Genomic DNA, 15403 nt, shown 5'->3' with positions numbered 1-15403 from the left:
CATGTATTGTACTAGCCGTCAGTGAGACAGTCGATGACAGGATGAGCATGACGCGCAGTATCAGCACATTTGATTGCAGGGAGAAAGTAGATGCCCGACTATAGAGCACTCCATTTCAGCTGTCGAGAGGCACTGGGCTTTCCATATGCCATTGACAAGGGTACGCAGTTAGCACTTCGATTTCAGGACAGAACCACTGCCATCAATCAGTTCGGTGAATAAAAAACGATCTTGCCAATTATCGGTCTAGATTTGTGGCCGTATTCAGTAGTTCCGAGCAGCTAGAACTCAAAATGTTGTTCATAACAGGCTGAAATGGACAGATGGAATTTCTGGAGTACCTCAAGGGAGTTTTACACATCCGTTGCTGTTCACTACAAACAATGATGAGCTAAAATCTATGACCATCTGCTTAATAGCGTGATGGCCCACCTTTGAAACACAGTACAGCAGCGATCCTACGTGGCACGGTTTAGAAAAGTGCTTGGTAGATTTCTCGAGGTATGTGCCACCAGATGTGTAGTCACAGGTCACGTATTTCACGTAAATCACAAACAAGTGAGTGGTTTGTGCGCACCGAGCTGGCACCGACAACATCCTACATGTGTTCCATCGGGTTCAGATCGGGCGCACTTGGTGGTTAAGACATTGACACGAGTTCAATAACATGTTCCTCAAACCACTGTAGAATGAATTCGGTATTGCCATAAGGTCTATTAACCTGCTTCAAGACGCAATTGCCGTCGTGGAAGACATCAAGCATAGTTACATATCTATGAACCTATTCCATATAGTCGTACCTTGGTTAACAGCCTGCAATTGGGCGCCGTGTCAAATGCTTTCCGGAAATATAGAAATATGGACTGTGCCTGTTGCCCTACAATCATAGTTCGCAGTATATCATATGAGAAATTAACAAGCTGAGTTTTGCACTAGCGATTCTTTCTGAAAGCATGCTGATTCATGGACATAAGCTTCTCAGTCTAAAGAGTGTAATATATTCCAACTGGGATTAAGTTCAAGGATTCTGCATCAAACCGATATGAGATATATTGGTCTGTAATTTTGCGGGTCCCTTCTTCGCGCTTATCATCTACGAATATAATAGAAATGGAGGAAAATGCTTCCGGCAAACAATGTACTCTAATGATATCTTGGCTTGTCGAGTACAGGCTGGCGCCCTTCTCTCTCCCTCTCCCCTCTCCTGTGTGTGTGTGTGTGTGTGTGTGTGTGTGTGTGTGTGTGTGAACTCATTTCCCGTAACAACACACCATGCGCATATTCTGCTGAGTGAATTGAGAGAATTTCTGTTTCACTGTCATTAGTAAATACTTCTGCTCCCTGGCTTCACTGTCATTAGTAACTACTTCTGCTCCCTGGGAGTGCTTACCGATATCTAGACTTGGTGCGAAATATCCGTGTCTCATCTATAACTGCTCTGGCAAGAAAGCCTCTTGTTCCTGAACAGCCGCTTGAATGAAATACAACTAGCTGTGCATCTCAAGCCTGCAGTGTCTGTCTTGTCCTTAGTTTACAAAAATTGACCCATTACCCTTTCGCCATGAACCGCACGCAGTTAACGATGAATGTTAGTCTTAGCTTCTTGAATTCTGGAAACTAATCTTAACTTCATCTCACAGCCATTCTTCCTGTTATTCTGTATTGTTGAACAACTGATAAAAATGGTGAAAAAGCAATGTAACCTTCTTATGTGACAGACAATGGCTAATGAATGAAAGAACGAATGAATTCATCGTGCATGTCAAAAGTCAGGCACACGACGACACGATGGAAGTATTGTAAAACAATGCTTGCTTCAAAAGTAGCTCTTATCGTAAATGTTCCCCTTGGCCACTGATTATGTGTCAACACATTCTGTAAACAGTTCTTATGTTTGAATCAATTAGGCTCGGATTACGAGCATGTACACAGTTTTATTGGAAAAAAAGATTCTATTTTGCATTTCGATGAAAGAGAATTCGTGGCAAATACGATAGAGATACTGTCTTGACAGTCGAGACAGTGTGCCTAAATGGTTCTTGTTTTCTGTGGTAAAATCACGTAAAATAGAAATTTTAAAATGCGATGCCAAGAATGCAAGTTATTAAAGATAAAAATTTAAAAAAAAATTTGTAAGGACTATTTTTAATGAGTAGTAGTAGTAGTATCAAAATTTAAAACATACGCGAACGTCAGTGACTATCATATCTTAAAAGCGTATAAAATGTACGGACTTTTTACTCCTAATTTAACATCAAGAGCATAGTTCCTAAATGTTTGTTGTACTAAACCAAGTGCTCTTATTTAACCAACCATATGTGTATAATTAAATGACTGAAAGAACCATGAAGTGCATTTTTATAAAAACATGTGCCATTAATGAGGAAAAATACAAGCAAAAGTCATTATTACAAAACAAAATTGCAAACGGTAACTCGGTGATATAGTGCAAACAATTATCATTTAAAACTTTTAAAATTAAATTACGGTAAAATAAATCAATATTAGGATAGAAATGCGCTCTACTTGTCAAGACTATCGTATGATTTTCGAAATGCCTATCTGTATTTATTTATATATCTATGCGAAGCTAATAGACTAGGCAGGCAGTGGTAACACCGGTTCCCGTCACATCATCGATGTTCAGCGCTGTCGGGTTTGGCTTGGATGGGTGACCTTCCGGGTCTACCAAGCGTTGTTGGCAAGCAGGGTGCACACAGCTCTTGATGCCAATTGAGGAGCTACTTGACTGAGGAGTAGCGGCTGCGGTCACGAAAGCTGACAACGGCCAGGAGCCAGGAGAGCGGTTTGCTGAACACATGCCCCACCGTATCGAAATCCGGTGATGCCTGTCGGCCGAGTATGACCTGCTGATAAATCGGTACCGTTAGGCCTTCTGAGGCCTTTTTCGGACGGAGTTTCACTTCTATAAGAAGCTTTTGAGGGGAATTAGCGCATCTGAAGACAGCAACTACTTACCGAAATCAGAAATTTGAATATTTTTTTTACACTTAATCGATCGTGACGTAATAAATTATTATGCAGAAAATGTATTTCCTAGAACAGTCAATTTTGCTAATTGTGTCTAGCATGCGTGTTTCTCAGCAGCTATTCGCCAAGTGAGGAAGCGTCAGATGACCAGTCTGAAGGTCCGGAATTCAATTAAGAGTCAGTGCTAATATTTTTTCTGGCGCTTGTCACTTGTTGCACCTCTGACAAAGGTGTGTGTGTGTGTGTGTGTGTGTGTGTGTGTGTGTGAGAGAGAGAGAGAGAGAGAGAGAGAGAGAGAGAGAGAGAGAGAGAGAGTCAACGTGTGAAAATCTCGCTTTGATCGTCCACAAGACCGGGAAGGCAGTTATACAGAGTGTTACAAAAAGGTACGGCCAAACTTTCAGGAAACACTCCTCACACACAAAGAAAGAAAATATGTTATATTGACATGTGTCCGGAAACGCTTACTTTCCATGTTAGAGCTTATTTTATTACTTCTCTTCAAATCAAATTAATCATGGAATGGAACACACAGCAACAGAACGTACCAGAGTGACTTCAAACACTTTGTTACAGGAAATGTTCAAAATGTCCTCCGTTAGCGACGATACATACATCCACCCTCCGTCTCATGGAATCCCTGATGCGCTGATGCAACCCTGGAGAATGGCGTATTTTATCACAGCCGTCCACAATACGAGCACGAAGAGTCTCTACATTTGGTACCGGGGTTGCGTAGACAAGAGCGTTCAAATGCCCCCATAAATGAAAATCAAGAGGGTTGAGGTCAGGAGAGCTTAGAATTGGTCCGCCTCTAACAATCCATCGGTCACTGAATCTGTTGTTGAGAAGCGTACGAACACTTCGACTGAAATATGCAAGAGCTCCATCGTCCATGAATCACATGTTGTGTCGTACTTGTAAAGGCACATGTTATAGCAGCACAGGTAGAGTATCGCGTATGAAGTAATAGCGTGCTCCATTGAGCGTAGGTGGACGAAACTAAAATGAGTTCTAACATGGAAATTAAGCGTTTCCGGACACATGTCCACATAACATCTTTTCTTTATTTATGTGTGAGGAATGTTTCCTGAAAGTTTGGCCGTACCTTTTCGTAACACCCTGTATACCGGAGCCTAGGTTGATGTTCAAGTTTGACTTCTCGAAGGCGTTACATCCAGTTCCGCGCTGTCGTCTAATGAACAAAATACAAGCCTACGGAATATCAAACCGGTTCTGTGGTTGGACTGAGAGGTTCCTAGCAAGTACAACAAAGCATATCATTCTGAACGTCTTCAGACGTAAAACTAACTTAGTCATTCCCCAAGGAAGTATTTTAGGATTATTATTGTTTACAATATATTCAGGGTGATTAAAAACCTGACGCAAAGTATCAGGAATGGATTCCTCATATAACAGCAAGAAAAAAGTCTAGTAAACACGGTCTCTTAAATACATACCTTAATACCAATGACCACTTGTTAAGTGGAAGAGATGTGTTCCACAATAGCAAAAATCAAAAAGTGCTCATAGCTCTTAAAATATGCATTTTAGAGCCCACGTGTAATAGACTTATTTTCTTCTTGTTATATGAGGAGTCCATTCCTGAAGTTTTGCCGTCGAGTTTTGAAGCATCCTATACAAATAACCTAGTGTACAACGAGGGCATCTCCATGAGGCTATTCGTGGATGATGGTGTTGCTTATAGAGGTATCTTAACGGCAGAAAATAGTAGCGAAATGCAGGAAGTCCTCTAGAAGATGAATACTTCATGCAGGGATTGACAGTTGACCCTCAACACAAACAAATATAACTTGTTGCGCGTAAATAGGCGGGAAGACCCGTTATACTAGGTGATTATAAGACTGTCGCACAGTTACGGTAAGCAGTCATGTCGATTAAATCGCCGGGGCAAATTAATGTGGAACAACCCCATAAAACTAATCGTAGGAAAGGATGATGCCAGATCTGATTCATAGGGTGAATCATCAGGAAGTGTAGCCCACCAAAGAAGGCAGTAGCTTACAAAATCCTCGTACAGTCATTACTTGACTACTTTTTGCTAGCCTGGATTCTTAAGAGACAGGAGATAAAAAAAGAGCAATGCATTACATCATAGCCAGTTCTAGGCGCTTCAGTCCGAAACCGCGCTGCTGCTGCGGTCGCAGGTTCGAATCCTGCCTCGGGCATGGATGTTTGTGATGTCCTTAGGTTAGTTAGGTTTAAGTAGTTCTAAGTCCAGTGGACTGATGACCTCAGATGTTAAGTCATATAGTGCTTAGAGCCAATTGAACCGTTACATCACAGATCATAGGATGGTTTAATAAGCGAGGAAGCGTAATGGAAGTGATAACTCTAGTTTCAGACTCTAAGAAAGGCGTTGCACGTCACTGACTTGTTTACTGTAAAAATTCCAGGGGAGTACGTTCGTAAAAGATTTCCAGTGTATTGCTTCCTCCTACATATGTCTTGCGAAAAGACTATGGAGATAAAATTAGTGTTTAGAGGCCGGACGAAGGCTTACCAAAAATTATTCGTCCCGCGCACCATTTGCCACTGAAGCAGAAAATGGTATAGGATAGCATCTTGTGGTGCTTACGGAGTATAAATGTAGATACTGTTGGTCCCCATGTAATTGGTTGGATAAGTTTGTCCAAATAACGGAGGAAGGCAAAGGCGTAACAATCGGCAATAGGACCGTACCCTGTAAAGCACGGTCGCGGCGAACCAACCGACGAGTTAAGGACTGCTTCACCCTTCAGTGGCCGCTCTACGGATGAAAAGTCTTACTGTCACAATAGGCTTGTCGAGTACGATTGAAACAGCATAAGAATGGAACAAAGAGTCCATTGAGACGACTAAAATGAATAGGTAGTGGCAGATAAAAGTAAGAACTACGTGCCAGCTCCTACGCCTTTTCCAAACCTATACTTGAGGCTGCTTCTGAAGTTCTACTTTCAAGAATATTAGCGTCGTTAGGATTATTTTGAAAATGCAAGCATGGAATTTCTCGAAAGAAGAGGAGTTACACAGTTGAAACTTTCTCGCAAGATAGTAACTGTGTACCGGCCTGGGATTCGAACCTGCGACCTTGCCTTTCACAAGTGTTGCTCTTACCGACTAAGCTATTCACGCACGACTCACGAACCACTCTCACAGCTTCACCTCCGCCGATACCTCTCTCGCACTTCCATTCTGGATTCGATCACCTAGGCTGTGGCTGAGCTATTCCTCCCAAGTATCGTCTCTTCCAATAGTGCTAGTCTCACAAATTATCCAAGAGTGCTTCTGTGAATTTTGGAAAGTCGAAGTGAGGTGCTGGACAGAAGTGAAGCTATGTGGACGGATCGGGAGTCGTGTGCGGGTAGATCAGTTAGTAAGAGCATTGCCCGCGAACTGCATGGTGCTGGGTTCGAATTCCCGTATGGCATACAGTTTTAATCCGCTAAGAAGTTTTAAAACAGCGGGCAGAGTGAAAGATAAATTCTGGAAGTTGCGATGTTGTAGTAATTTCGATTATTAATTGATACGTTATGGTTTATACCAGTTTTCATTATCGCTGATAAGGCTTCTCACATTGGATGAGAAAATTGTCTATATGGAAGGTCAGTATATAGTTGAAAATAGCCGCCTTGCTTCTGGATAGCTTCTCGATAAGCTTTGCATATAATTCTAGTGTGTTTGATTTGTTTTATGGCTCGTTAAAGTAGCGATAGTTAAACCACCCGAAACATGTCATTGCATTCATATCTCCTCTGAGTCACCTCATTCCTCGGAAAGCAGTTGTGGAAGCCTAGTGGAGTTGTCGCATTCTCGTAAGGCTCGTGGATAAAACTATGAAACAAAGCTCTCCCATTGTTTTTTAGGGCTGTATTACAGGGTGTCACAGGAGGAATGCTCAGTACACAGGGATATGATAGGAACGACCATTCGAAGGAAAAAAGTCCAGTAAACAAGGGCTCTAAAATGCATACCTTAAAAGCTACGAGCACATCATCACCATCTTCGCTGCTGTGAAACATTTCTTCTACTGAGCAAGTGCTCATAGCTCTTCAGGTATGCATTTTAGAGCACATATTTACGAAACTTCTTTGCACCAATGATCATTCCTGTGATATCCCTGAATATTGACCATTTCTCCTGGGTCACCCAGCGTACGTGTTTGAATAAAAATCGCGTCAACATCAGCTTTCTTTTATTTAAAACTATAGGGTAATCCATTGCTCATTTCAAGTGTGCCTTGAAGACGCAAATTTATTGTAGGACCGGGATTCGAAACGTAACTATTTAGGCCATACGAACACGCTTCCAGGACCGATCTAAGCATTCACTGCCACATAAGATTTCTTCCTGTTTTCCGAACAAATAGACAGATGTTGCTCTTTTCAGAAATAGCACTACCAGGTGATGCGGCGTGATGGAAAACATTGAAGTACGTTCACATCGTGATGCACATTAACTGAAGTAAATTTACTATAGTGGCATTTAAATGTTGTCACACATGTTCGCACTGTTTCCGAGCGCTACTAGCAGTGCTTCGCCCACGGAGTATGTGAAATAGCGCCACTGGTAGGAACGGTGCACGAAGTGTGCGTGGAAATTTGTTGGAGTGACGTTTTTCGAATAGTTTGAGATCCAGGTTTTAATTTCGGACCAACATAAAATTTTATTAATTACAACATTATTATTACACTGCAGGCTCAGCGTTTCAGAACAAATTTCGCTGCTATCATTACATTCACTGCATTTCGTCCCTACTGATTGCATATATCTCATGTCAGTGCATTTGTTTAATCTTGTTCGTTGTTAGCTGATACTTTGCATACGCTACACTTACGTGTGAGTGGCTATATATATATATATGTAATAAAACGCTTCTTCCCCTTTCGGAATACTGTAGGTAGACTCCTAGTACCAGACAGTATAACTCCAAATCTTCGTTCTTTATTTCGCTGCCTTTCCAAGGGTGACGTGATTTCTATATAGTGTATGCGTACCTCCTGCATGTATCAGTGCTTTCATGGATTCTGAAGCTGTTTTTGCGTGGAGCTTAAGTTTTCAATTGCTTAAGACTCCTAGAGTAATTACGTCATTACGCGTTTTCATGCAAAAATTTTAATACATGATTTTGTATTTCTGTGTGTGTCTTGGGTATTGTTTCACTCGAGAATGAGCCGCAACTTGAAACTGATAGCAGCATTAACGTAAATGAAGTTTGAGAATTGCTGGAGGTCGTTGTTCTGGAGCTAACAGGAGCATACCCGTCACACAAAATTATCTGCATTGTTAGAGAATCTGAAACTACATCTTCCAGTCACATTAACATCACCACCGCCTATGCTTGACGTCAGCGTGCAATAACCAATCACGGACGGCAAATGGCAGCATTAGCAGTCAATGATATGTAAAGAGTGTTGCAGAGGGGGGGAGGGAGACGAGGAAAAGCAGTGCAGTTTTTGTCGTAGTGAGGGAACGGAGTCATTTATGTCACATCCAAAAGAGCGTGATCATAAACTGTCGGGCCAAGGGTGGAGGCATTTCCGAATCGACTAAGTTTGTAAGCTGTTTCCGTGCCAGCATGGTTAAAGTATACCGTGCATAGCAAAATGGCGCTATCCAAAACCGGCGCCGAGGCAACTGTGGTGCCCCACGGGCCATTGAAAACGGAGGAGGGGGGGGGGGGGGTGAATAACGGCTGGGGAGATGTGTACGGGCAAACAGACGTGCCACTGTTGGGCAACTGACCACCCAGATGAAGCAAGGGGCTACCAACAGTTTCTTCTCAACCACCGTTTAGCGAACATTGCTGCATATGGGTCTCCGCAGCAGGCGCTTGGTTCATGCATCCGTGATGACTGCTGCTCATCGGCGACGATGGCTGGAATTTGCACGCCAGTGCCGCCAATGGACGTCCACTGAGTGGCGACAGGTGACCTTTTAAGATGAATGCTCAACTGGACAGACGGTGTGTACGACTTGTATGATGTATGAAAACAAACACCCAGCAAAAATTATCAGGAAGTTTCAGGCCGGAGGAGGAAGCTTTATGGTTTTGGGAATCTTTCCATAGCATTCTCGTGGTGATTAAGTCATTTTGGAAGGCACAATGGATCAACGCAAATATGCATCTGTCCTTAGGGACCGCGTCCGCTCGTACATGAGATTTGCTTTTCCTCGGTACGATAGCGTCAACCAGTAGGACAATACAACGTGACCGAGCGAGGTGGCGCAGAGGTTAGCACACTGGACTCGCATTCGGGAGGACGACGGTTCAATCCCGCGTCTGGCCATCCTGATTTAGGTTTTCCGTGACTTCCCTAAATCGCTCCATGCAAATACCGGGATGGTTCCTCTGAAAGGGCACGGCCGCGACTTCTGACTTCTTTCCCCGTGCTCCCCTAATCCGATGAGACCGATGACCTCGCTGTTAGGTCTCTTCTCCTAAACAACCCAACCCAACCCAGCCCAATACAACGTGTCACAAAACTCGCAATATACGTGCGTTGTTCGGAGAGCAACAGGATGAGTTTATCCTACACCCTTGGCCACCAACTCGCCTGTCGAGAATCTGAGAGATCACCGCGATCGGGCTCTAGGCGCCGTGGATCCTTAACCGGGAAACAGAGTGCAGCTGGCCGTGGCACTGGAGTCGGCACAAAGTTTCTATAGTCCGGTCGATACCTTCCAGAATCTCATTGACACTCTTTCTGCACGTCTCGCAGCAGTCCGCGCTGCAAAAGGTTGTTATTCATGCTTTCGACAGTGACAGATAACAATCCTAGGACTGGCCAGGGAACGAATCCCAGACCTTCGTTCGACAACAAGCTCACTTGGCTGCTCCATATCAGACTTCTGAAGGTAGGGCGCTTCCGTAAACTCAATGTCCTTCGCTTCCTTGCCCACATCTCTTGGGGTGCGGACCGCTCCCTCCTTCTCCGTCTTTATCGTGCTTTAGTTCTGTCTCGCCTGAACTATGGTTGTCAAGTTTATGGTTCGACTGCTCCTTCCACACTGCACGTGCTGGATCCAGTCCACCATCGTGGTATCCGTTTGGCCACCGGTGCCTTACCTACTAGCACTGTTGATAGTCTCCTGGTTGAAGCTCGGATCCCCCCCCCTCCTTTCTGTTCGACGGTCCCAGCTTCTGGTGTCTTATGCACTCGCTGTCCGTTCCTGTCCCACCCATCCTTCCTATTCTATCCTGTTCCAAGACCATGGACATCACCCACCTGATTCCCGCCCTCGGGCGTGTTTACCGGTTGGGCTCCGCCTTGAGTCTCTTTGCCGTGATTTTCAGCTGCCTTCTTTGTCTTGTCTTCCTCGCTCCCTCCCCTGCACCCCCCTTGGTTAGTTCCTCGGCCTCGAATTCGGATGGATCTCCGCCGAGGTCCGAAAGATTCCATCCCCCCGATGGTGTTCCGTTCCTTTTTCCGCCGAATTTTATGGGAGTGTTCGGGATGCTGTTGTTTTTTACACTGATGGCTCTAAATCTGCTGATCATGTGGGATATGCTTTCACGTCCTCTGTTGGAATGGAAAATCATCTGTTGCCACCTACATGTGGGGTGTTTACTGCGGAATTGATGGCAATTTCCCAGGCCCTTGCCTTTATTAAACAGTCCCAACACAACCGCGTTTTGTTATGTACAGACTCGATGGGTGGCCTTCTGGCTCTTAACCGGTGTTTTTCGCGCCATCCCTTGGTCTTTGCCATCCATGACCATCTCGCTGATATTCACCATGCTGCTTGTTCCGTTGACTTCCTTTGGGTCCCTGGCCACGTGGGTATCCCGGGTAATGAGCTCGCTGATCGTTTGGCTGGGGGAGCAATCACTTACTCCCCGTTTCCTGTAACCCCTCCTGCAGCGGATTTACGGCTTCACATCAAATCCTACTTCGCACAATCATGGGCCAACTCTTGGGAGGCTACTTCCCTGTCTAATAAACTTCGTGCGATTAAGGTGACACCAGGCCCGTGGCGTTCTTCCTTTCGCCTCTCCCGAAAGGACTCGACCACACTGTCGTCTCCGCATTGTCCATACCAGGCTGACTCAAGGTTTTCTTTTGCATGATGAGCCATCCTCACTTTGTCGTTGTGGAGCCTTCCAGTCAGTAGCCCATATTTTGGTTGAATGTCCCCTTCTGTTGGCTCTGCTTGCTAAGTACAGACTCCCCCGCACTTTACCTTTGATGTTGGCTGACGATTCCCGGATGGTCGACCTGGTTCTCAGTTTCCTCCGGCAAAGTGGTTTTTACTCTGTTTTAAGGTCTTGAATATCTCTCTCTCTCTCTCTCTCTCTCTCTCTCTCTCTCTCTCTCTCTCTCTCTGGTGTTGGGGCAGGGCGGTGAGTGTTGGGGTATCTCCCACTGTAAGCCGTGTTTGGAGATTCCCGACTCCCCCCCCCCCCTTACAGAGATCCTCTTTTCTATCCCTTTTACTCTGTTTTTATCATTTTTTAGGATTGGTTAGTCTCCTTTTTCCATACGCACTTCTACATTTTAGCGGTTGCACCTTTTAAGTCGCAGGTGGTCTTCCCTCTGCTGCTTCAGAGGTGGGATATTTCCTGCCTCTAGCATAGCGTTGGGTTCGCTCTCTTGCTGACTTACCTCATTCTGTTTTTACCATTGACGACATGACTGCCCTTTTACATTTTTTAGTCTTTTCGCTTTTATCGTTCTGACTTTTCTATCGGAATGGACCACATTTGAAACAAGGGACTGATGACCTTGCTGTTTGCTCCCTTAAACCCCAACCAACCCAGACCTTCGGATTCATAGTCTGGCGAGGAGCCGCTTAAGGAAAAATAATACGCTCGGTTTCGTAGTTCTGCAGAAGTTTGCAAATGAGCACACAGACGAATAGCTCATATTAGTACAGTACCTTATTGTCTCGCAGGTATGTACAGCGTTGCATTTTCTTTCTTCGGTGTAAGTCCGATGTAACGTTATTTTCAGATATTTTGATATGCTTGCTTTTTCGTGTATCGTTTGTGGAGAGGAGTCCAGTTTCATGGCTATGTTGTGCGCACATAAGGACTATATATTGCCCTAGTTCTAAATCAGCCGACCAGATATATGTTAGCGTGTGCACTTTTTTTAGCCCTTCTTTGGCCGCAAGCTCGCGTGTTGTCGGTTTGCGCTGCGCCAAAAGTTGTATGTACCGAAGTGATTAACGATAGTGTCGTCTTTGTAATGAGGTAGCTTGATCTGTTACATAAATCATTTAGCGGCTGCCTCCCGTAACAGCAAGCGGGGACAGGTACTGCAAATTATAGCTCCCAGAAACCGTGGTCGGAGCGAGGAGGGTGCCGGAAGCTAGACGGAAGCTTCACTAAGAGGCGAAGCGGGGAGAGAGAGAGGCCTATATCGACCCACTGTGCCAGAAATTGCGATGAAGCGGGCCAGGCATCCGGGGGCAGATCAGCATTTCCTACCAGTGCCACAGGTGGACGGGGACACGGTCGCGACACAAGAGAAAAAACTCAAATTCCCCGGTCATGTTAGGCCTGAATCGGTTTTACGAGCGCCATTTGTTTAACACGAGTAGTGTCTGTTCTGATTTAGTCAGAGCGGTGACGTAAGGTTGTGAGTACCTACATACCTTTTTTAAGGAAAGAAGGGTGATAGTTGCGTGTGTATGTCCCTAGGAAGAGGATTACAAGGAAGTGGAGGAGGTTCAAGAAGAGAATTTGAAATACTGTGCTGGGGGAAGGCGTCGTGGAAAGTGTATTTTGGCGAAAAATGTGAACAGATCGCTGCAGGGACGTTTTTGTTCCCCGTCGGTCTGGAAACTTCATCAGACTACAAAGTTTCTGAATAAATAAAAAAGCCTATGTTAACTTAGTAAATGAGGATGGCTGAACTTTTTGCCTATCCTATTCCTACTTCACGTAAGAGCAGGTTCGAAGGGGAGGGAAAGTGGTTCACGTTTCTTATGTCCTACACGACAGCCTTGGTGCGATAGATAACCTAAGGTATGTTTTAAGACAAACAGGATAGCTTTGACACTGTGAGTCGTTGCTAGCCGATTTATCTGCAAATAATTTATACGCTGCTAGTGCCACATTAGGCCCGGACGGACAGCGAGTGAAAGTACAGCTGACGCCTATCCAATGAAAATTTTGCTGTCTCGCTGGACGTCCTTTCGTAGTGAAGCGATCGCGTTATACAATAAAGGGGCGAGTGTAAAATCTGTACTGCATTATGCGGACTTTCTAATAATAAATGAAATGATTTTGGTGGCCCTCAACTACGTTCCCTCCAACTCAGAGTTGCAATATTAAAAGTTCTGTCTGGTTTCGTTGTCTAGGGGCTGGGATACGTAGTTGCCGCATTACGGGCCAAATAAAGCTGAGTCTACAGTATACGATAAGAATACACACATGAATCGAATGGTCGAAGGTTTCTATCACTCGGCAATTGGGAATTATGAAAGTAACATATAAATTTTCAAATGAAAGATTGCAATTAAATAAGATCTGCAGGTACTATCTTAAAGACTTTAAATGATGAGTACGGTAGTAGAAGTACTTTTGAGAATGCGGTATATTTCTGCGAGACACTTGTTGGTGTCGATGGTCCAGCAATTAAATAAAATGTAAGTTGAATAACAGGGAAACAGTAGATTCCTACAGCACGTAATTATTTATGAACAACACAGCTCGCGAGATATTCACTTCTAAACGCGTACTACGTCTTCACTGTAGAAGCCACGGAAATCACACAAGTGCACAAGTCGGCACTGCAAAGTATTTCTATCTGCCTCAACCACGCGCATTCCGCTCCACAGTCTCAAAGTCTCTCTCGCGACCGTGCCGCACCTGCCGTGTCCTGTGCGACTGTCCCCGTACTGTCCAGCACTCTTCACCCGAGCTCGCTTCCAACCAGTCTCCCCATTCACGAGCGCTGTGACTGGCTAGAACGCTCGCACCATGTCTTCAGGCCAACGCGCCCGCACAAACATAATGAAACACATTCGAAGTACTTGATTTACAATTAAATAACTTGAAGTTATGTAAATATTCCTATGGCTCGACCATAAACACGCTCTAACACACATTATTAGATACATAAACTAATTAAATAAACATTTATCAAAGGAATAGAACAAAAGATAGGCTAGTAGCCTAATGTCTCTGTGCTTTCTATAACACAGTAAATATTTAACCAATTTCTTCGTGAATAGCGTATATCGGATATAAACAGAGACATACATGAGTAAATATATTTATAAGCATGCTGCTACCGTTTTTTCGTGTAACTTCGAGTACTTATGGCCTGTTGCGATCGATAGTAACCGGCCACTTTGACCTCCAATAACTTACGTATTATTCAAGTTACATGCCTGTAATTCATACCAATTTAGGTTTACACTATTAACATTCTAAAGACACGGCGATCGACAAACTCGGATGAAGCGTTTATATTTTGGAAATTCGTTGCCGGGTGTTACTTGTATAATTTACCGTCATTTACTAAACTTTAAACTAATACAGATATTGAAAATCTGATTACACCATCAGAATCGTCGTGCAAATAGTAGTAATGTACATGTTTCTTTTTGAGGTATCATGATTCATCTGGCTACTATTAATTTATATACGAACTGTGAAATGACTGTCATTAAGGTTTCACAAAGTCCGGCATCTTTGGCCCTCCCGGCGCACAGCGTCACCAAGGAATTCCCAGCCACGTGTTCGATGGACCACCCGCGGGGGCTACCCCTCTCGTTCGGCTAACGTTCCGCACCACGCGTTTGCTGTCGGGTCCCGACTGGCCGAGCGGCCTGTGCGGTCACTGCTTCCTCCGAACTTCTATTATCAGGGCGCGACGACTCGCCTGTTACCTCACAATAACTATGACTGGAAGACTAAGTAGGTTGAAAATGCGGGGGGGGGGGGGGGGGGGGGGGGGGGAGAGAAGAGCACTGGCAGAAAACAACTTCTTAATACACACGGGTTGTTGTGAAAAACGTACACACAACAAGCAGTGTATGTTTAATAAGAAGGACGTGACCCAGTTATTAGCTAATAACGTAACGGTTCTGTGTTGCAGGAAGGAATTGGCGCTGACTACTGCCTGGCATGAGGCAATTGTGTCGGCGACTATTGCAGCAGCCTGGGTGTTTGCCTTGATGGGAGGCTGGCTGACTGGTAAGTACAGAGCAACTCATTACCAGGGCTTGGACAAAATAATATCGACTCGCAAGTAATGGCAGTAGTTCAATCAAGCTTGTCGTATACTCCCACCCTGTAGTACTGAAACGTGCCACCTAGTCGATGAATGTGTGCACATCAGTCTCTTGCTAGCAGTGACAGCCGTATCAGAAATCCGTTAGGGCTGATTCTTCAGACATCCAAAGAGGCATGGTTGTTGGACACAGTCTTGCACACTGGCGCGGTGATACGACACTG

General features: G+C 44.5%; 1 protein-coding gene across 2 annotated transcripts in view; it reads left to right on the top strand.

The window, feature by feature from the left end:
• LOC126298319 (proton myo-inositol cotransporter-like) overlaps positions 1 to 15403 on the top strand; it is a 520199-nt gene that overhangs the window by 149060 nt on the left and 355736 nt on the right. For both annotated transcript variants that reach the window (XR_007552594.1, XM_049989617.1), the window contains exon 2: positions 15045 to 15142. Coding sequence is in view for 1 of the 2 variants with exons in the window: in XM_049989617.1 (XP_049845574.1) it covers positions 15045 to 15142 (98 nt within the window). In the remaining variant the exon portion in view is untranslated. The remainder of the gene's footprint in view (positions 1 to 15044; positions 15143 to 15403) is intronic.

Source organism: Schistocerca gregaria, chromosome X, assembly GCF_023897955.1.
Source record: "Schistocerca gregaria isolate iqSchGreg1 chromosome X, iqSchGreg1.2, whole genome shotgun sequence".
NCBI lineage: Eukaryota > Metazoa > Arthropoda > Insecta > Orthoptera > Acrididae > Schistocerca > Schistocerca gregaria.
The sequence above is the reverse complement of the archived record's forward strand: the minus strand, read 5'-3'. Positions and strand labels throughout refer to the sequence as shown.